Source organism: Nannobrachium achirus, assembly GCF_963921795.1.
Source record: "Nannobrachium achirus genome assembly, chromosome: 7".
NCBI classification, from domain to species: domain Eukaryota; kingdom Metazoa; phylum Chordata; class Actinopteri; order Myctophiformes; family Myctophidae; genus Nannobrachium; species Nannobrachium achirus.
The window spans coordinates 23,378,654-23,396,514 of NC_137816.1; the positions used below are offsets into that span (position 1 = coordinate 23,378,654).

General features: G+C 43.5%; 1 protein-coding gene and 1 pseudogene across 12 annotated transcripts in view; one reads left to right on the forward strand and one right to left on the reverse strand.

The window, feature by feature from the left end:
* Positions 1 to 17,861, reverse strand: part of celf6 (CUGBP Elav-like family member 6) — a gene marked incomplete at both ends in the record, with an annotated part of 277,850 nt that overhangs the window by 68,417 nt on the left and 191,572 nt on the right. For 6 of the 11 annotated variants that reach the window (XM_080730445.1, XM_080730453.1, XM_080730451.1 and 3 more), the window contains one exon: positions 1,749 to 1,874. In XM_080730445.1, the coding sequence (XP_080586571.1) occupies positions 1,749 to 1,874 (126 nt within the window). Of the gene's footprint in view, positions 1 to 1,748; positions 1,878 to 17,861 lie in introns of all 11 variants that reach the window. The other 5 variants (XM_080730449.1, XM_080730447.1, XM_080730443.1 and 2 more) reach the window with 1 other exon arrangement.
* Positions 17,235 to 17,564, forward strand: LOC308288973 (V-type proton ATPase subunit F-like; annotated as a pseudogene). Its single transcript has one exon. The product of its transcript is annotated as a V-type proton ATPase subunit F-like (transcript).

Sequence of the window (17,861 nt, forward strand, 5' to 3'; positions counted from 1 at the left end):
GAGTCAGTTTATGTATAGTGTCAGACAGTTACATAACGTCGTTGTCGGGTGGAAACCTCGTATCTCCAAGTTTCAAATGTGTACGTTCTTTCGCAAAGTAAAGCCCTGCTTAATCATACAAGGCCATTGCACAAAAGAAGTGAAAACAGCAAATCTACAAGCACACAACGCCTCGCGGTGCGAGGCGTTGTGTGCTTGTAGATCGGCTGTTTTCACTAGTTTAATTCATTTTTAAAATGATAAATGCAAAACGAACGGTTTTGGACATACAAGGTTTTCACCCGACAACGACGATAATGTAAATACAAAATACGATGAGAATTTCCATGGAAATGTGAGTGCAATGTGTAATGGTTAAAAACCTTGTACTGATGATGGTATCTGAATATTATTTAGTTTGATACGCATTGGCAGTTCATACTATTTCCATCATCCCCCTGGCATATTGACGAAAACATTGAAACATCATAATTGGCTTAATCGATATTGTTGATACATTCCATGGAACTTTTACATTTTTGATCCCTTTACCTTTTTGAGACAATAAGTCAAGTCTTGGTCTTAGTGGAGCTGAGTTAAATGTTTGGTTGGTGACCTTCTGCAGGTGAGCTAAGGTGTTGTCCCTAGAGCACTGTGGAGCTCTGAGACCTTCTGCAGGTGAGCTAAGGTGTTGTCCCTAGAGCACTGTGGAGCTCTGAGAGCTTCAAGGAGGTCAACACGCTCTCAAGAAATGAGTCAAAGCAATTAAGGAGAAACTGTAATCCAAGAGACAAGGAGCTTCAGCAAACACAAATACAAACACGTGTGTGTGCGTGCACGCACACACGCACGCACGCACGCGCGCACACACACACACACACACACACACACACACACACACACACACACACACACACACACACACACACACACACACACACACACACACACACACACACACACACACACACACACACACACACACACACTGTATGTATACCGCATATAGGCCTGTATATACTGTGAGTGTATTAAATATATTTACAGTATAGATAGATAGATAGATAGATAGATAGATAGATAGATAGATAGATAGATAGATAGAAAGTTAATGCCGAAGACACAGCATACAACTAGGGCTGTTCGATTTGGCAAAAAACAAAAATCCAAATGTATTTCTCGAAATCCAACAAATGTGATTCTTTATTTCTATTGGAATAAAGTCCAAACCGTAGACGAAGAAAGATCAATTTGGGGATTAATATATTGACAATGTCAGAGAGAAATTACTTTAATTTGGTGTCGGACTCTGGCTTATTATATTGCAGAACCTTGTGTTTTAGGAGGACCGGGCTGTGCACTTTTTGCCCTGTGCAGGGCTCTAATGAGCGAGATCCGTACCAGAATTACCCTAATTAAATAGAAAATCGATTTGACGATTTTCTTTTTTTAATCTTCCAAACAACAAAAAAATCTGATTTCTATTCAAAATCAATTAATCACCCAGCCCTACATACAACTGTAGAGAGAGAGAGAGAGAGAGAGGGAGAGAGAGAGAGAGAGAGAGATGGAGAGAGAGAGAGAGAGAGAGAGAGAGAGAGAGAGAGAGAGTGATACAGGTAGAGAGAGACAGAGAGACCAGTCATACGGTACAGTAATACAGACAGCGATAAAACGATTAAAAAGGGAGACAAAAAAAAAGGGGGAGGGGGGGGGGGATAAAGAAAGAGGAGGAGGAGGAGGAGAGTGGGAGGTGTGTGGGCTCTGACCCTTACTGGCCCCATCAGGCCCTCGCAGGACGGTGCACTCCTCGATCTGGCCGAAGGTCTCGAACAGCCGGCGCACGTCCTCCTCGCTCTGCTGCTTGCCAAGCATCCCCACAAACAGCTTCCTGTCTTCTGGAGGGAAACCGGGGGGAGGGGAGGAGGGGGTGGGGTGGGGTGGGCGGGGATGGGGTGGGATGGGGATGGGGATGGGGGGGTAGAAAGAAGGAGAGAGAGAGAGAGAGAAACACAGACAAATGCTACAGCTGATGGCACCGTTCTGCTGAGCAGTGTGTGTGTGAGGCAACCCTAGCACAACTATATAACTCCAAACCTCTGCCTTTTATCAGCAGTCTGCCGCGCCTTACGGAGCCTAATATACGCTGGTGTCGTCGTTTTTGTTGTTGTTGTCTTTGTCGACGACGCACGCAGGCTGCTGTCGCTGCCGCTGTTGATCTCGCCCGTTCGCTGCCGCCGCTGTTGTTTTTTGTTGCTGTTGTTACTGCGCGGCGCGCGTGTTCTTCCGCCCCCACCCTTCCAATCCCAGAGACATCCGACCGTTACGAGTTAGAGAGAGAGAGAGAGAGAGAGAGAGAGAGAGAGAGAGAGAGAGAGAGAGAGAGAGAGAGAGAGAGAGAGGGAGAGAGGGAGAGAGAGAGTCATCTGTGCTCTGTTCTTGTCGCTAGATGCGGGGACAGCTGTTGTAGGTGCCTGCCCTATACGGACGGTGTTGGAGCACCGTGGGTGTCGGGTGGAGAAGGAAAAGACCAACTGAAGCTACAGCAGCGCAGTGGAGCAGGAGCTATGGCTGCTGATGCTGCGGCTGCTTTCATTTTCACTCCAGTCAGAGCAGAAGTAGGTCTGCTAGACCGCCGTTTCTCAACCTGAGGGCCGGGGGCCACTGGTGGGCCGTGATGATATTGCAAGTGGGACCCTGAATAATTGTCATTAGATTTTTTTGATAATGTAACATTAATATCAAAACATTTATTTATCTATTGTTAAGTCCAAATAATCTACACTCAGCTGTTGCATATACTCGCGTAAAGTTCGCCTGTAAAAATCTGAAATTGTTTTCCCGATCAAAATCATTAAGTTGTTCCCTAAGATGTGTGCCCTCCAAGAACTGAAAAGGCCTTACAAATAACGTGATGACTCATTTGCAACAGGTTTCTTTTGTGGTCCTATACAGATCCATCTAAAGAAATTAGAATATTTATTAGGTAAAAGTACATTTTTCTTGAATTATTCCTTTTTTGTTAAAATTTTGAATTTTTATGGCATACAGCTCATGAATATCAAAAGTATTTCTATGTTTCAAAATATTATACAATATTGCACGAGACCACTCAAAATAAGGATTTATATTAGAGAAACGTCAACCTTCTGATGTCAGAGTTGCTTAAAGTCCAGTGGGAGGTTTCCGCAGTCAGTTATGATTTGAGGTGCTACGGCATCTGCAATGCTTTTTTACACAATATTCTAATTGTTTGAGATGGATCTGCAAACACTGATGTGTGTTTGACTGTAAATGCCAGAATGTTTCATGACCTGAAGAACGCCCCTTGAAGACATATACCACAGCTCTGTATTCAGTCTATACCTGACTCTCTCATAGAAGTCAGCACATCACCTCTCATTATCCAGCTCTACTTGCACCAGTGATAAGTTTGTCGATGAAAAATGTTAGTCAATAACCTTTTTTTTCACAAAAACTAAAACTATGACTAATTACATTGACAATTTTGTCAACAAGAAAAAACTTGGTGAAAATGTTAGGGAGGGAAGCAGTGGACAACATCCAGTAGAACTAAGAGAAGTCATTTTATGCTTGGTTCCTTGTGGGTGTCACACTCCGAAAATAGCCAGTCTCCAAGTTTACAACGTTGTGAGCTTGTAGATAGCTGTTTTCCTAACCCTAACTCTAACCCTAACGCCACCAAGCTCTGACTAAGACAACATCTTATAATATTTAGTCAACTAAAACTATACTAAAAGTAAAACATTTCACTAAAATATGCCAAATGACTAAAACTGAATCAAAATTTGCTGTCAAAAGTATACTGACTTGCACTGATCATGTTTCTGTTTTGTCAAACAACAAGAAACATTATGACATTATCCTCTGGCTGTTATTTCTTTTACCATTCTCTCACATGATGTTAAATTGTCACCATCCTATACATTTTGTTGTATGTTAAACAGCGGAAAACAACAACAAGCTCACAATGTGTCACGTTTGGACGTGTTGTGAGATTATCTGCTATTTTCACAGAATGTTTATTATGACATGACCGGAATAGGGACCTAGGATTCATGCGGTTAATTCTTGGTTTCCTGTAAAGTTGGTAAACTACTGGACAACTTGGGAGTCAGCTACCCATGCATGAAGTCAAACCCGACTTCAGCAGAAGATACTGTCCGTTGATAAATAAAATGTAGACCCATCTACAGGTCATTAAAAAACATACGTGTGTGTAATAATCAGCGATGATATTACATTTCGTGATAGACCAATGACCACGCCCATGTGTTAATGCGCTCTTCCTTACTCCATGACATATGCCTTCTTTTCCTCAAATTGTCGTGGTGGAACTCTGTATGCCTTTGTATAAGATGCTAGAGATACAGACGACCAAACAGATAGAAGAGGGAACAAACATAATCCCCTGTACAACTCCAATATACCCAGGCCAGGGGGAGTAACTGATTTAAAAATAAATATAGAGAGAGAATCATCGAGAGCATTCACCCCAGCAATGGACTGACTCTACCATCCGACAAGGTATTTAGGGCAATCTACTGTAGCAGGCTCAGGGCCAGCGTCTAGCCTCTAGGTCACAAGACCTCTGAACTCCAAACAGTGATATATACGCATTACGCTGCAAAGCCCATGACTCCCTTACCCCAATGTACCCTCATACACTGGAACACTTTGTGTATTCAGTATTATACTGTAAAGTTCACTTTATTTCAAATGCATTTATCACACACTTATCACCACACACTTCAGTATTTACCGTTCTGTACTAAATCAAGCTATAGGAATCAGATGAGGACAGCCTGGAACAAGGTAATGTATGTATCCTAGCTAATGTGCATCTATTTGGTGTTCCTTGACAGGCAAACATTTGAGAGCCTCTTCATCTTCAGTAAAAAGATGCGAGTCTAGCACTCACAGAAGCATCATTACCATTCCAAAACATTTCTCTTTCATCACCAGCTAAAGTCTAAGTCTGTCAAAGAATAGACTGATAAAAACAGCTGTAGCAGGCCACATTTTTGCCCACAATGCTACTGTAATACAGGCTGAATCCTGTGGAATCCAGGGTCCCTTAGGGTTTCTCTCAGGCCAGGTAAGCCGTTTGCCTCTCCGAACCCTAGCTAATTGCAGGGAAATTACAAAACTTACCCTGGATGCACTCTAATGGACAGCTTCACCCTATACGATCTCTGCAATGTCACTGCAGTTCGCCCAGGCTCCAGATGGGGGGCGGTGTGGGGCTAGATGTATGGACTCCATACCACTAAACTTTGGCCAGTCACAAACAGGATCTATCCAATTAATCTTCCAGGTGCCCTGGCATTAGACAGAACATTCATCTTCCGTACAACTTCTACATTATGCATCCCCCTATTCCGGTGTGTTGTGGAATGAAATGGCTACTAGCAAGAGCCCATCCCCAGAACTGATGGAAAGTGGCAGGAAAGAGAAGGGGAGTTTATTGGAAATGACACTGTTGATCTTCAGTGTGAGTCATTTGGACTGCGGCAGGGAGCGGACAGCAAGGAGCGGAGGACAGGGAGTGGGGGATGGGGTTGGAGGGTGGAGGATGCGGGGATGGGGAGTATCACCTGGTCCTCAACAGATGCGACGCCTCCTGTACCTGCCAGGCCCCATTAGACGCAGACCGCTCTAAAAATAAAAAACGCCGGGGCTTCTTTTTTCCACAGCGGTGGCAGGGGAGATCGCATCCAGTTCCATTCCTGTAACAGTTCAAATGAGACACGTGCCGACTCCCCGCTTGGCCACGCAAATGAGCACCTGCATAATCAATAAGGCCATAGCCGAGCCGCTCTCCCAGCTTCCACTGCTGCTGCTGCTGCTGCTGCTGCTGCTGCTACGCTAACAGGCCCTTCATGTGTAAGTAAGCAGAAGTCCGCCCCGCTACCTCCCGCCTCGACGCACCCGCGGTCACGCCTCACACGGACGCATCTCTCAAAACGTCCGCCAGCCCGGGCTCTACCACTCATTAGCGCCCGTGCCCTTGCAGCGGCAGACCTGGAGGTGAACGAGAGCCCAGAGGAGAGCCGGGCAGACTCAGGCACATGTTCTGCAGACTGGTGTTTTTTGATGGAGACGCTGCAGACAGAAAACTGGACCGTATGTCAGCGGGGAGCCGTGTAGCCATAAGCCAGCCAGCCCCCACCCCCAAACAGGTGTTACGCAGAAATGAGCCTGACCCCTGCTCGTGGCGGCAGAGGTGAGACACGAGGCGAGCCTTGCAGCACACCCCAAGGCACACCTGACGTGGCTTTGATTGCCCCCTTCGTCTTGCCACGTTTCCACCGAGGTGTCACTGCTACAACTTTAACAGGCGGAACACACTTTTACGGGCCCCCCGTGGCATGTTAATGTTTTGGGACAAAAGTCTCATCTCGGTACCGGGGACCCGAGAAAGATCTAACGGCAGCTTTACAAGGATAATTAACAAGCCATGAGCGAGGTAATGAACTTTCCAAATGCGCTGGCAAACGCAAAAATAAATTACACCCTGGTGAAAGCGTTAAAGAAAGTGCGAGTGCACTTCGGAGCCTTCCTTTAGGGAGGGCCGCGGTAAAGAAATTGAATTTGGAGGCTGCTATCTTTTCATTGCCTGACCTGCCCGAGCTTCTCTCTCAGCCGGCTGACCACATGCCCCGGCCAGAGATTGCTATTAATTAGTCCACTCTGCACCTGTCTCCAAAGTCGGCTCTTATTGGATTTTGCGAGTTCTCCTCTCTCTCATCTTCTATGGCCACTTTGGCCGAGCCACTTTAAAGAGAGCATTTTATGAATAAGAATAAATAACTTGTAATGCGCCGGCCTCTGCACACAGAGACATCTCGCGTTCAATCGACAAAGACTTCCTCCATTAAAGGAGAGAAAGGAAGATGGGGGAGGGGGAGGGGGGGGGGGGGGGATCAATGGCTACTGTGTTAAAGCACAATCATACATTTGCATTAAGAGGGGTGAAGACTTTTCCGCGGAGCAGACTTGGTATAGTGGTATAACGGAACACTTTGCGCTGACAGTCTGACCTCTCCTCGCACTTATCTGTGGTTGAGAGGGGGCTCATCTCATCCGTCTGACAGAGCTGAGCCAAGCAGCTGGAGAACAGTTGAGCTCTGCACCGCTCTGAAGAGACCACTGTAATCGCCACTTTCCCGCTAACCCGACCGCTTTACGTTCAAGGCGGTTCTCAGAGAGAGAGAGAGAGAGAGAGAGAGAGAGAGAGAGAGAGAGAGAGAGAGAGAGAGAGAGAGGGGGGGGGGGGGGGGGGGGGGAGGGATGGATGTGATAATGGGTTCATGCACATGTTCGTACAAAATTCCCTATATCCTTTAATGTCCTCATAATCCTGAACTTCTGTCATATTGGTATATATACATAAATAACACTTTTCAAATTTGTCTGTGTGTGCATGCGTGCGTGCGTGCACGTGTGTGTGTAGGCCTGGGTATTTTCTACAACCTCACGATAGGATATCCATCACGATACAGAGGCCACGATACGATATGTATCCTGATACACATTGATTTAGAATACTAGACCTTGTCCAACTGAATTTACTACGAGAGCTCTTCTTCATTATTTTCGATAACAGCCAAAGTCAAAGCCCAGTACATATCTCTCAGGCACACAAAGCTGTCACACACAGCATTTCCTGTCGTACGGTAGCCACCCCTGTATTGATACGAGTTTCGGCAAGGACTGCGTTACAATATTGCCGTATAATTTTTTTTTCAGCCTGTGTGTGTGTGTGTGTGTGTGTGTGTGTGTGTGTGTGTGTGTGTGTGTGTGTGTGTGTGTGTGTGTGTGTGTGTGTGTGTGTGTGTGTGTGCGCGCGTGTGTGCCCTTTATTTTTTACCTAGTCTTTGGAATGACCAACAGTGCTTTCTTGAAATGTATGTCATTGCTTGACCAAACCTTGGCCAAGAATTTGATGAATAACATTTTAAAAATCCAGATTGGCAGCCAGTGTAAGAATGCTAGGATAAGAGAAAAATATGGTCAAATGTTTGGAGCCAGTTAAAAGCCCTGCTGCAGCGTTTTGTACAAACTGAAGATGCTGGAGTTACAATCGTCAAGGCCTGCTGAAATAAAAGCATCAACAACTTTCTTCAGATCAGAGATGGACAGGAAATGATCAGATTTGTGTTATTCAGGTGATAAAAGGAGGATTGAATAAGCTTATGAAGTATATTTGAATACTCCAATTAGACTGAATTCTTAAAAGGTCCAGGGAAAGATTTGAGAGAAAGATGAATGAAGGCAGCAGTAGAGTTGTTCCTTGTGTTGAGTTTATTTGCAGAGTATACATCAGTTCCATGAGGCAACGTTGCTGGAGCAGGAGCTTCCCAGCAAATTTGGACAGCCTTCCAGCTTGCGGGCTGAGACTCACACTGAGGCACAATTTGGCTTACATTTTATACATGCATGTGAAGAAATAAAGGAGGGATCAGTCTACTCATCTTCTGATCAAAAACACAGACAGCTGTCTCCAATCTGACAAAAGGAACCCTTTTTACAATAGGTTGGCCCTGTGGTTTTCGCACCATCGACTGTGGAGAAAATGGGCTTGTCTTACTAACCTGCTCCCAAACCTCAAATCATTATTTCGACTTTAAACAAATATAATGTCTTGATGTAATATCTACTTAATGTAAAATGTGTATCACGTAAATCTAAACCCTTGAAAACATGTGTTTGCATCTTACAATTTAAAGTAAGTAAACCATGAATTCTATAGGTACTATTTTGAGAAGATCTGCGTAAAAGAGGACAGGGGCTGACCCAAAGCCTGTCTCCAAATAGATAACGGGAATTCTATTCAGTGTCGACACCTATACAAGCTAGGGTTGTTCGATGTGGCCTAAAAATAAAATCTCGATTTATTTCTCAGAAAAGTCGATTTTCGATTCCGATTTTGATTTTTTGTTAAAAGAATAATACATTGTTAACTTAGCGTCCTTAGTGTTTCATTATCAATAGTGAGTGACAAAACAGCCAAAACAAGCCAGCTCTTGGAGGCTGGTGAAACGGGTGAAAAAATAGCTAAGGCCGCCCCTGCACCACTCATGCACGGAGATGTTGATTGATTGTAAACGAAGCGCTTCGCTTCCCGACGCAAAATTAACACAGTGACAGGGACAGTAGGAGTAGACTACAGTAGGTGGGTAACACAGAATTAATAATCTTCTTTCAAACTACAACAAGTAAGTTTACCAGCTCAGCAGCTTTTTGTTCTGTTTGCTGCCTGTACCAGCGCGAGTGAGCGCAGTGCTGTGGTGAGCTCTGCCCAATCTGATGTGCGCTGCACGTGCATCAAAGAAATGACACATCAGAGAGAAAGTAGTATTAATTTGGTGTCGGACCTTGTCGTCCTGCTTTAGGAGGACCGGGCTGTGTACGTTTTGCCCCGTGCAAGGCTCCAATGAGTAAGAATTACCCTAATTAAAGTGAAAATCGATTTTACGATTTCTTTTCTTTTAAATCGTCCTAAGGAAAAAACCCGGATTTCGATTAAAAATCGATTAATCGAAAAACCCTAATACAAGCTTCTAAGAGTTTAGAATAGAAGAGACCCTTCTGTCTTCAAAGGTGATAACCTAATCAAAGGACAGGATCTGAATACAGTGTAAAACGTAAATACACTTAAAATTTGGGGGGCAAGTCATAATGCTTAAATTATAATAATTGATATTATAATGAATTATTACGCATTTTTGGTCTGATCAGATACCTCACTTATTTGTGTGTTGTAATTGTATTAATTAAACTTCTGAGGCCAACGATCGCACTGTTTAGTGCTAAAGACCTACTGTATATTTACGCCGTTATTTAGTGCACATCTTCCTCTACAGCTGTTGTTCTTGAGAATGCTCATGCATGAGTGAGTACACCCAGACCTCAGCCTGTAAACAAAGAAGTGGGGGGGATTTTGTGTTCTTCTTGAGTAGAGCATGTACTAAATAATGGTGTAAATATTCAGTAGGTCTTCCACTCGCAGAGCAATTCTGTGGCATAAAGAATTATAATTCATATTCTTACATCTTATATAAGAGTACATGAGAGTACAATTATTCCAGTGTGGTTCTGCAGCATGTTGCAGGCAGCGATAATAAACAAAAACGAGAATCTAATAGCACCATGCTGAAGGAGCTGTATGAAGTGTTTTTGTGGTCATGTTTTGTGTTTTATTTTGGACTCTATGAACTGGTTACCTGTAGACAAATGACAGAATTTAAAATAATCTGTAACTATTTCTTTAACAATGTATATGATGTCAGACCTTGTGTACAAAGTTAACCACATGAACCCTAGCATCCCTTTTCTGGCCATGTCATAAAAGAAGAACATTAAACAAATTTGATCAAAAAATTGCAGATCTGCAAGCTGGCTAGTTTTGGCGAAGAGTTTTGGTGTAGATGGAAAAAAGGAGCGGACCAAGTTAACACATTTCATGCCAGAGAAGGAGATCTCCTTCTTATCTCTATTTCCTAGTTCCGTGCTAATACGCTGATTAAATAAAAAGAAATAGGCTAGCTAAAAACCCCTAGCATCTAATGTGTTAATACCTGGTAGTCAACCCTTGGGGGACCCTGGTCAACAAAGAATATAGGATTTAAGAGGTCAAATTCTATTTCTTTTATCTTTCAAAGGTATAGCTTCTCGCTACACAAACTCCCACACACGCACAAACTGTACCACACATCTCTCACGTCTCTCCCCATTGTCTTCACTGAAGGTATGCAGATTAATTGTGCGGAAAATGCCTCCATGTCAGCCTCCAACCATGTCCGAACGGAGGTGGCAGGTGGACAGCCCCGTTTTATCAATGCAAATAATAAAAAAAGAGATCAAAAAAGTTATCAAAACACAACTGACATCTGACAATTGCTTGTCTCAGGAAGCCTTTTCATTTCAGCACGCGGTATATTAAAAATTAATGGCTTTCGCACACACGCCATATGCTGTCAAGATTGATGCCTCGTTCTCTCTCTGGAATAAAGTGCTACTTTCTGTTGCAGGCTTGCAGTGTGTGTGTGTGTGTGTGTGTGTGTGTGTGTGTGTGTGTGTGTGTGTGTGTGTGTGTGTGTGTGTGTGTGTGTGTGTGTGTGTGTGTGTGTGTATGTGTGTGTGTATATAGATCACATTTTCCTTTCCTGGTCGATCCGTCTCTCCTTCCCTCTCTTTCTTTTTCTCACTCTCCCCCTCTCCGGGGCAAAGGAATGACTTCCTGTGAAGTCGACTTCACAAAAGTTCCAGCTTTTGTTTGCCAATAAAAGTGGATATTCTCTTCTGAAAAGAATTATTCTCACGCTCCTTTGTCGGCGGTAAACATGTTTTTTTTTAATTTTTTATTATTATTTCTTTATTTCTTTGTATGATTTTATCGCTCACAGCCCTGCCGGCTGTGACGGGTGGAAGCCTCGCTAGTAGTAAGTGCTCGGGAAGCACGGACAGCTGCATCCAACGATAAAAGATTCCTGCTAGGCCGCTGGGTGCATTTCAAATGCAGAGTAATGTTCCAGGCAGCACAACAGAGGAGTGCTGGTGCTGATGGCCTCATTAGAGGAGCCTGACGCTGGCACACTGCTGCCTGGGAGGCTGCACTACACGGCGGTGGGCCCTGGCACCGCACATACAGGCACTGTGTGACACACACACAAACACACCGTATAGCGCTGTGACTACAAAATATCAGCCGCATCTTCCTAACATTCTTTTTTTTGCATTATGCATTATGTCTCAGCTGTCTCGAGGCGTGAAAACCATATGCTGTTTCGGTGGACATATGCCATTTTGGTTGGGACGCTTTTATTTATTTTTTTCCCCCCCATCCCTGATGCGTTTTGCAGTACCAGGAGTTCATGGATTTTTTACCATGGGTGATCCCAGGGGAAATCAGCGCTCTATCCTTGGAAGTGTTATTGCTTTAATGCTCTCTAGCATTGCGCCGTACACTGAAGGACCTTCCTTAATCTGTTTTTCCCCTCTCGTGCACATCCCTGTCCCGTGTCGTTCAGTGGGTAAGGCACGGTGTGAGAATACCAGGGTTAAACATATGGTTATGGCGGGAACTATCCTAATGGTGATGTGTGAGGCACTGGAGATAAAAGCCCACGCCAATTGCATATCTCTCTGTCATGACCCGGGAGGAGAGGGGTGCCTAATACTGTAGGTGAACCTGTATCAGGGTTTAACAGGTCAGGAAATAACAGTTGCTCCTAATGTCTAGTTAGTAGTTATGAATACAGCTCATAGTGGAGACAGGGGCGTCACAAGGGGGGGAGTGGGACTGAGTTACTAGGGCCCAAAGTGGAATTATTTAGCTATTGAAAAATAGCAGATATACAAGCTCACAGCGCGGCACCGAGTGCCACGCTGCAAGCTTGTAGATCTGCTATTTTTGAAAAGTCGTGAAAATGTGTGGAAATCTTTGAATAGGCCTATGTATTTTTTAAGCGAACATTTGTAACTAAAATTCTGCTTCTGGGGGGTCCCTGGAACTAAATATTTTGAGATGGGGGTCATTTTGGGGGTCCTTCACATGAAATATTCAAAGACTTGCACACATTCTCACGACTTTTCAAAAATAGCAGATCTACAAGCTCGCAGCTGTGAGCTTGTAGATCTGCTATTTTGCAATAGTTTAAGCACAAAATAACGTGTAATAATGCATTCTCAGTCTAAATGGGTTAAACCCCCCCCCCTATGACGAACATTCATGGGGAGCCCTCAGTGAATCCTTGTACCCAGGGCCCAGAATTTGGTGCGACACCCCTGAGTGGGGAAAAAGGTACAGCTATATGCCAGTGCTGTCAGCTTGGAATTACAATGTTCTTTCTGATTTCAGGACCAGCTATGAGTTGAAGGACCACTTCACTCGTTGTCAACCCATCTTCATATAATTGGTCCTCATCACTATTATGCTCATTATAAGATGGTACCATTTCTGTACACTCGCCTGTGTCTCAATCAGAGCAGGACTGTGGACAAATCAGAAACCTGCCCACCAGTGACATCATCGGACGGTAGGCAGGTTTGGGTTTCGTAATTGTATGTTTTTTTTATGAATACAAGAACAGGAAGAGAATAGAAACACTGCAGTTTCTGCTAGCTTGGAATCCCCATCGATGATGTCACTGGTAGGTGCAATCTTATAATTATGTGAGGACCACCACCAACAACAACAACAACGACAACAACAAAGACACAGGCTAAATCAAACAGGCCAAAGCATGCTGTAAACTTACACAAGTAAAACATAATGGACTCTTCAGCCACCTACCGTATGCACATACCGGTAGTACATACAGCCACTTCCATGGTCATAGAGATGCAGAATGTTAATGGTGTGTGTTTCATGAAGAATTCCCAGTGTTTGTTTTAGAAAGTGTGTGTGTGTGTGTGTGTGTGTGTGTGTGTGTGTGTGTGTGTGTGTGTGTGTGTGTGTGTGTGTGTGTGTGTGTGTGTGTGCGTGCGTGCGTGCGTGCGTGCGTGCGTGCGTGCGTGCGTGCGTGCGTGCGTGCGTGCGTGCGTGCGTGCGTGTGTGTGTGTGTGCATGATGCGGGGGTGTCTGTCTGTCTATCATGTCTGTCTGTCTGTCTGTCTGTCTGTCTGTCTGTCTGTCCATCTATCTAAAAGGAAAATAAAAGAAATATATATTTGCTGCAATTAAATAGATATATGATTTTAATTTTCAGTTGTTTTCTGATCGTGTCCTGATTGGGTGCAGTGAGTGAGTTTGCGTTTTGGTGAAAGTCATTAGCGTTGTTGTTGTTGTTTGTAATCAGCCCTTTAATCATTGTGGTGGAAACCAACATGGGAGAAAACATTCTCACTTTTGTTTGAACATTTTGAGTATGATGTTCCTCTGATCGTGTTGTAAAAACTGTTGTCCTATTCCGGGACGATTAAGTCCTCAAATTTTTTTCAGAGTGGATTTTAAATAATGAAGTCTGCATAAAGGTAATATTGAGCTTGTTCGTCTGCATATTGTAACTAATCACGTCCCTGGCATCCCTATACTTGGTCTCAGGAGGAGACCAAGTATAGACCCTTGATAGACCCCCAGTCAATTTGAACAATATACGGTCAATGGACCACAATGGAAACAAGCCCTGTGGGATTTTTGTGTTATCCTTTTAGCATAACCTTTGACTGTACTACAGATGTGCTTTTCAACTCTTTTCCACACGTTTCTTTCCCTGTTTTGCCTTTCTAATTTGTATGGAGAATGGAGCTTATTTTTGCAGAAACCCGCAAATGGCAAGAAACCACTCCATTCCCATTGAAAAGCAGAATCCACCTTCATATAGGTAGATTTAAACCTCAAAGTCAGAGAAGGTCATAAAAATAGCAAAAATAGCTGATCTACAAGGTCAATGTTCTGCCAATCCACTGAAAATTGCAGAATGTGTGAAGATTTGAAATGGCACATGCGTCTGTGTACTGTTAATAAGCATGTTAATAAAGCATTCAATCAATCAATAGGGTTCTGCGAGTTTTGCGAGAGAAATTAGTAACCAGGTTTATGAAATCAAGCCCAAAAGAAGCGACTCGGCCACATGAGCACTTTACACCTATATCGTCGCTGTCGGGCAGAAACTTGTATCTCCAAGTTTCAAAGGTGTGTGTTTTCATAAAGTAAAGCCCTGCTTCTCATACAAGACTCAGACTGTTGCACAAAACTAGTGAAAATACCAGATCTACAAGCACATAATGCCTCGCGGTGCGAGGTGCTTGTAGATCAGCTATTTTCACTATTTTAAATAGTTTTTAAAATGCTAAATACAAAACGAATAGTTTTGGACATACAAGGTTTCCAGACTTTCCACCCAAAATCAACGATATACATTGGCTATTTGTTCACAGCGTGTCTCAATGCAACGTTACATATTCAGACTGTTTTTGAAAAAAAAAAAAAAAACTACACAAATGGGTGCCTGACACAAAATATTTTCAGCTGTGGGGGTCCGTGGCCATATAGCCTACACATTCATTTGGGGGTCCTTGACATGACAATATTTGAGAACCACTGGTTTAAATAACACCAGGAAGGAAGCCCAAATGAGCAACTACACTTTAGAAACAAGCCCTGAAAAACAGCAATCCCGCAACTATACCAATATTTACGAGCGTCTTTACAGAGAAAACAAGCCCTACGTCGCTTATAATAAGAGAACGTGGCAATGCAGGTTGTGAATAGACGGCAGAATGGTGGTGAGCTCTTAACTTCAAGTAGCTGCAGGGCCCGAGGAGGCATTGTAGTACAAGATGGAGTGTTTAGTGTGTCTGGAACAGTGTGAGGTATACTGTACATTCACACCCACATGTATGCTCAGCTCTGTTGCCTATGGTGTAGCCTATGGCAGGTACATGATACTGTGTGTGGAATCCCCATCGCTCCAGACAAGCTCAGCACAAAATAGTCCTATGGCAACTGTCTGGTACTGTACAGTATATTGAATAGGGATGGGACGATATGAACATTTCATATCACGATTATCGTGACAAAAGAAACCGCGGTTTACGATATTATCGCGATAATCAAAGTCCATTATCCTGGGGAGGAACATTTGCCAACAAATAGCAGATCTACAAGATGCAACGCCACGCATTGTGAGCTTGTAGATCGGCTATTTTTTGGCGAAGACATTTGATAGAGTGAAAAAAAGACTGTATCAAGTTCAAGTATATATTATAAGTATCTTTTACCAATTATAGAGGGTTTAAATGGTACCGGATATGCAGCTCGGCAAATTAAAGGTGAATTGATCCCAATGCATGATGGAGGACGATATCACAATAAATGTAATCTCCACGATAAGATTATCGTGAGTCTTTTTTATCACAATAAACGATGATATCACTTATCGTCCCATCCCTAATATTGAATCCAGGAAACAGTAGTGTAAAGTAACTATAAGTACATTTACTCAAGCACAATACTGTACAATTTTGAGGTATCTTTTTTTTTTTACTTTACGGGAGGTTTTTTATTATAATTACAAAACATACATTTCCCACTTCAGCCCTAAATACATTTCGACCATTTGAAAATAGCCAATCTACAAGCTCACAATGTGTTGCGATGCGACGCATTGTGAGCTTGAAGATCGGCTATTTAAAAAGATTTGGATACATTTGAAAACTTTGGTACTTTTAAGTACATTTTGAAACCAATGCTTTTGTACTTTTACTCAAGTCAATTTTGAATTCCGGACTTTTACAAGTAACAGAGTATTTCTACATTGCAGTTTTGATACTTTGGACCTACACTAAGCTGCTTTCAACACCTTGTACCTATGCTTTCTACAATTTGTATGAAAGTTCAGTATTGCATCAGATTTTTGCATCACATCTGTCGCCACAGTTACGGACACAATATTTGGGTGTCCTAGTCGTTATGGTTACCACTGTGAGTCAGAACACATCATAAAATACCGGGAAACTATATATGGAGCTAACTGACACATCTAAGTCTGACATCATAGGCTATTTTCTGCATGACTGACATTAGGACTCCATAATGACCAAATCATAGTGACACTACCAAGGTGGCTCAAGCACATCTTCTCCTGGAGAGAGCTCAGCACCCTCTGTACGATAGCGTTGTTCCGACACGCATTACTCCGACGTTGCGATCGTCCGACTCTCCCCATTACTAACCCTATCTCTAACCGTAACCCTAACCCAAACCGCACGTGTAGTCAGAGTAATGAGACATTGGACTGACGTATTCCTCCCGTACTAACTCTGGTATTTGCCCTACAACCTACAGTAGATACTTGCTTATTTCTACAGAGCCCGTTCCACATATTCTCTTCCAGCCTCTGCTACTACATAACGTCAGCACTTGCATGGGGCCGACATCTCGGTTTAGATTCTGATCGGACACCACTGCAGGAGGATCTTGGCTTAGTCTTCTTAGATATCCGGTCAATTATTTGTATTTTATAATAAAACCAACTTGCAAGTTGCAACTGTATAATTTTCTCAGGGGCCATGACATCTTAACTTGGCTACAGTCCAAGGGGGTTGGGCAGTAACCCATCAGAACTTATATTTATCCGTTATTCTCCGGTGAAGATGATAAACTCCAAAAGCAATCAGGCCATGTGGTATTAAAACCACATCATAACAGCCTAATAGTACATTCCATCAATGCAAGTTATACCACCAGACGAACTTTGGTCATCATCACAATTATCAATTAAATAATGGCAGGGTGGGGGAAATTGATCACTGTGATTGGAGATGAGGACACACGTACATGATTCCTCATCGGTGGGATTGGCGAACAGAACGAGAACGGTAAGCGTAATTTCTTGGTGGTGGAAAAGAACACGAGCGTCACAGAGATTGAGGAGACCTTCCAGAGTTTCTTGACCCCAATTAACCAGTTCTTTGCCGAGATGATCCGCCATGCCATCGATGGTCAGGCGCAGTCTATCCGCACTGTGCTGGAGATCCCCTCCAAAGAGCATCCCTAAGCCCCTTCCAAGGATCCAAGGGCCAAGGGCATGTTCTCGGCTGAGGACTTCCGATAAATTCTACACCCACCCGACACACACACACACACACACACACACACGCGCGTGTGCACGCACAAGGGGTGTTATTTTGAGTTTCCATTCAGTCTCCTACCAGAGACTAGCGGTCATAAACGATTGGCTCAGGAATGCGACAAAGACAAAACAATCTCCATGTATTCAAGGCTTCATGGGGTGTTATTGATAGAACATTTTTGGGGTGAGCTACTCCTTTAACCTCTGTCCCAGTGTGTTTGACTCATGTACACCTGTTGTCCTGCGTGGACGCTGAATCCGCCCTTACCACCAACTTAA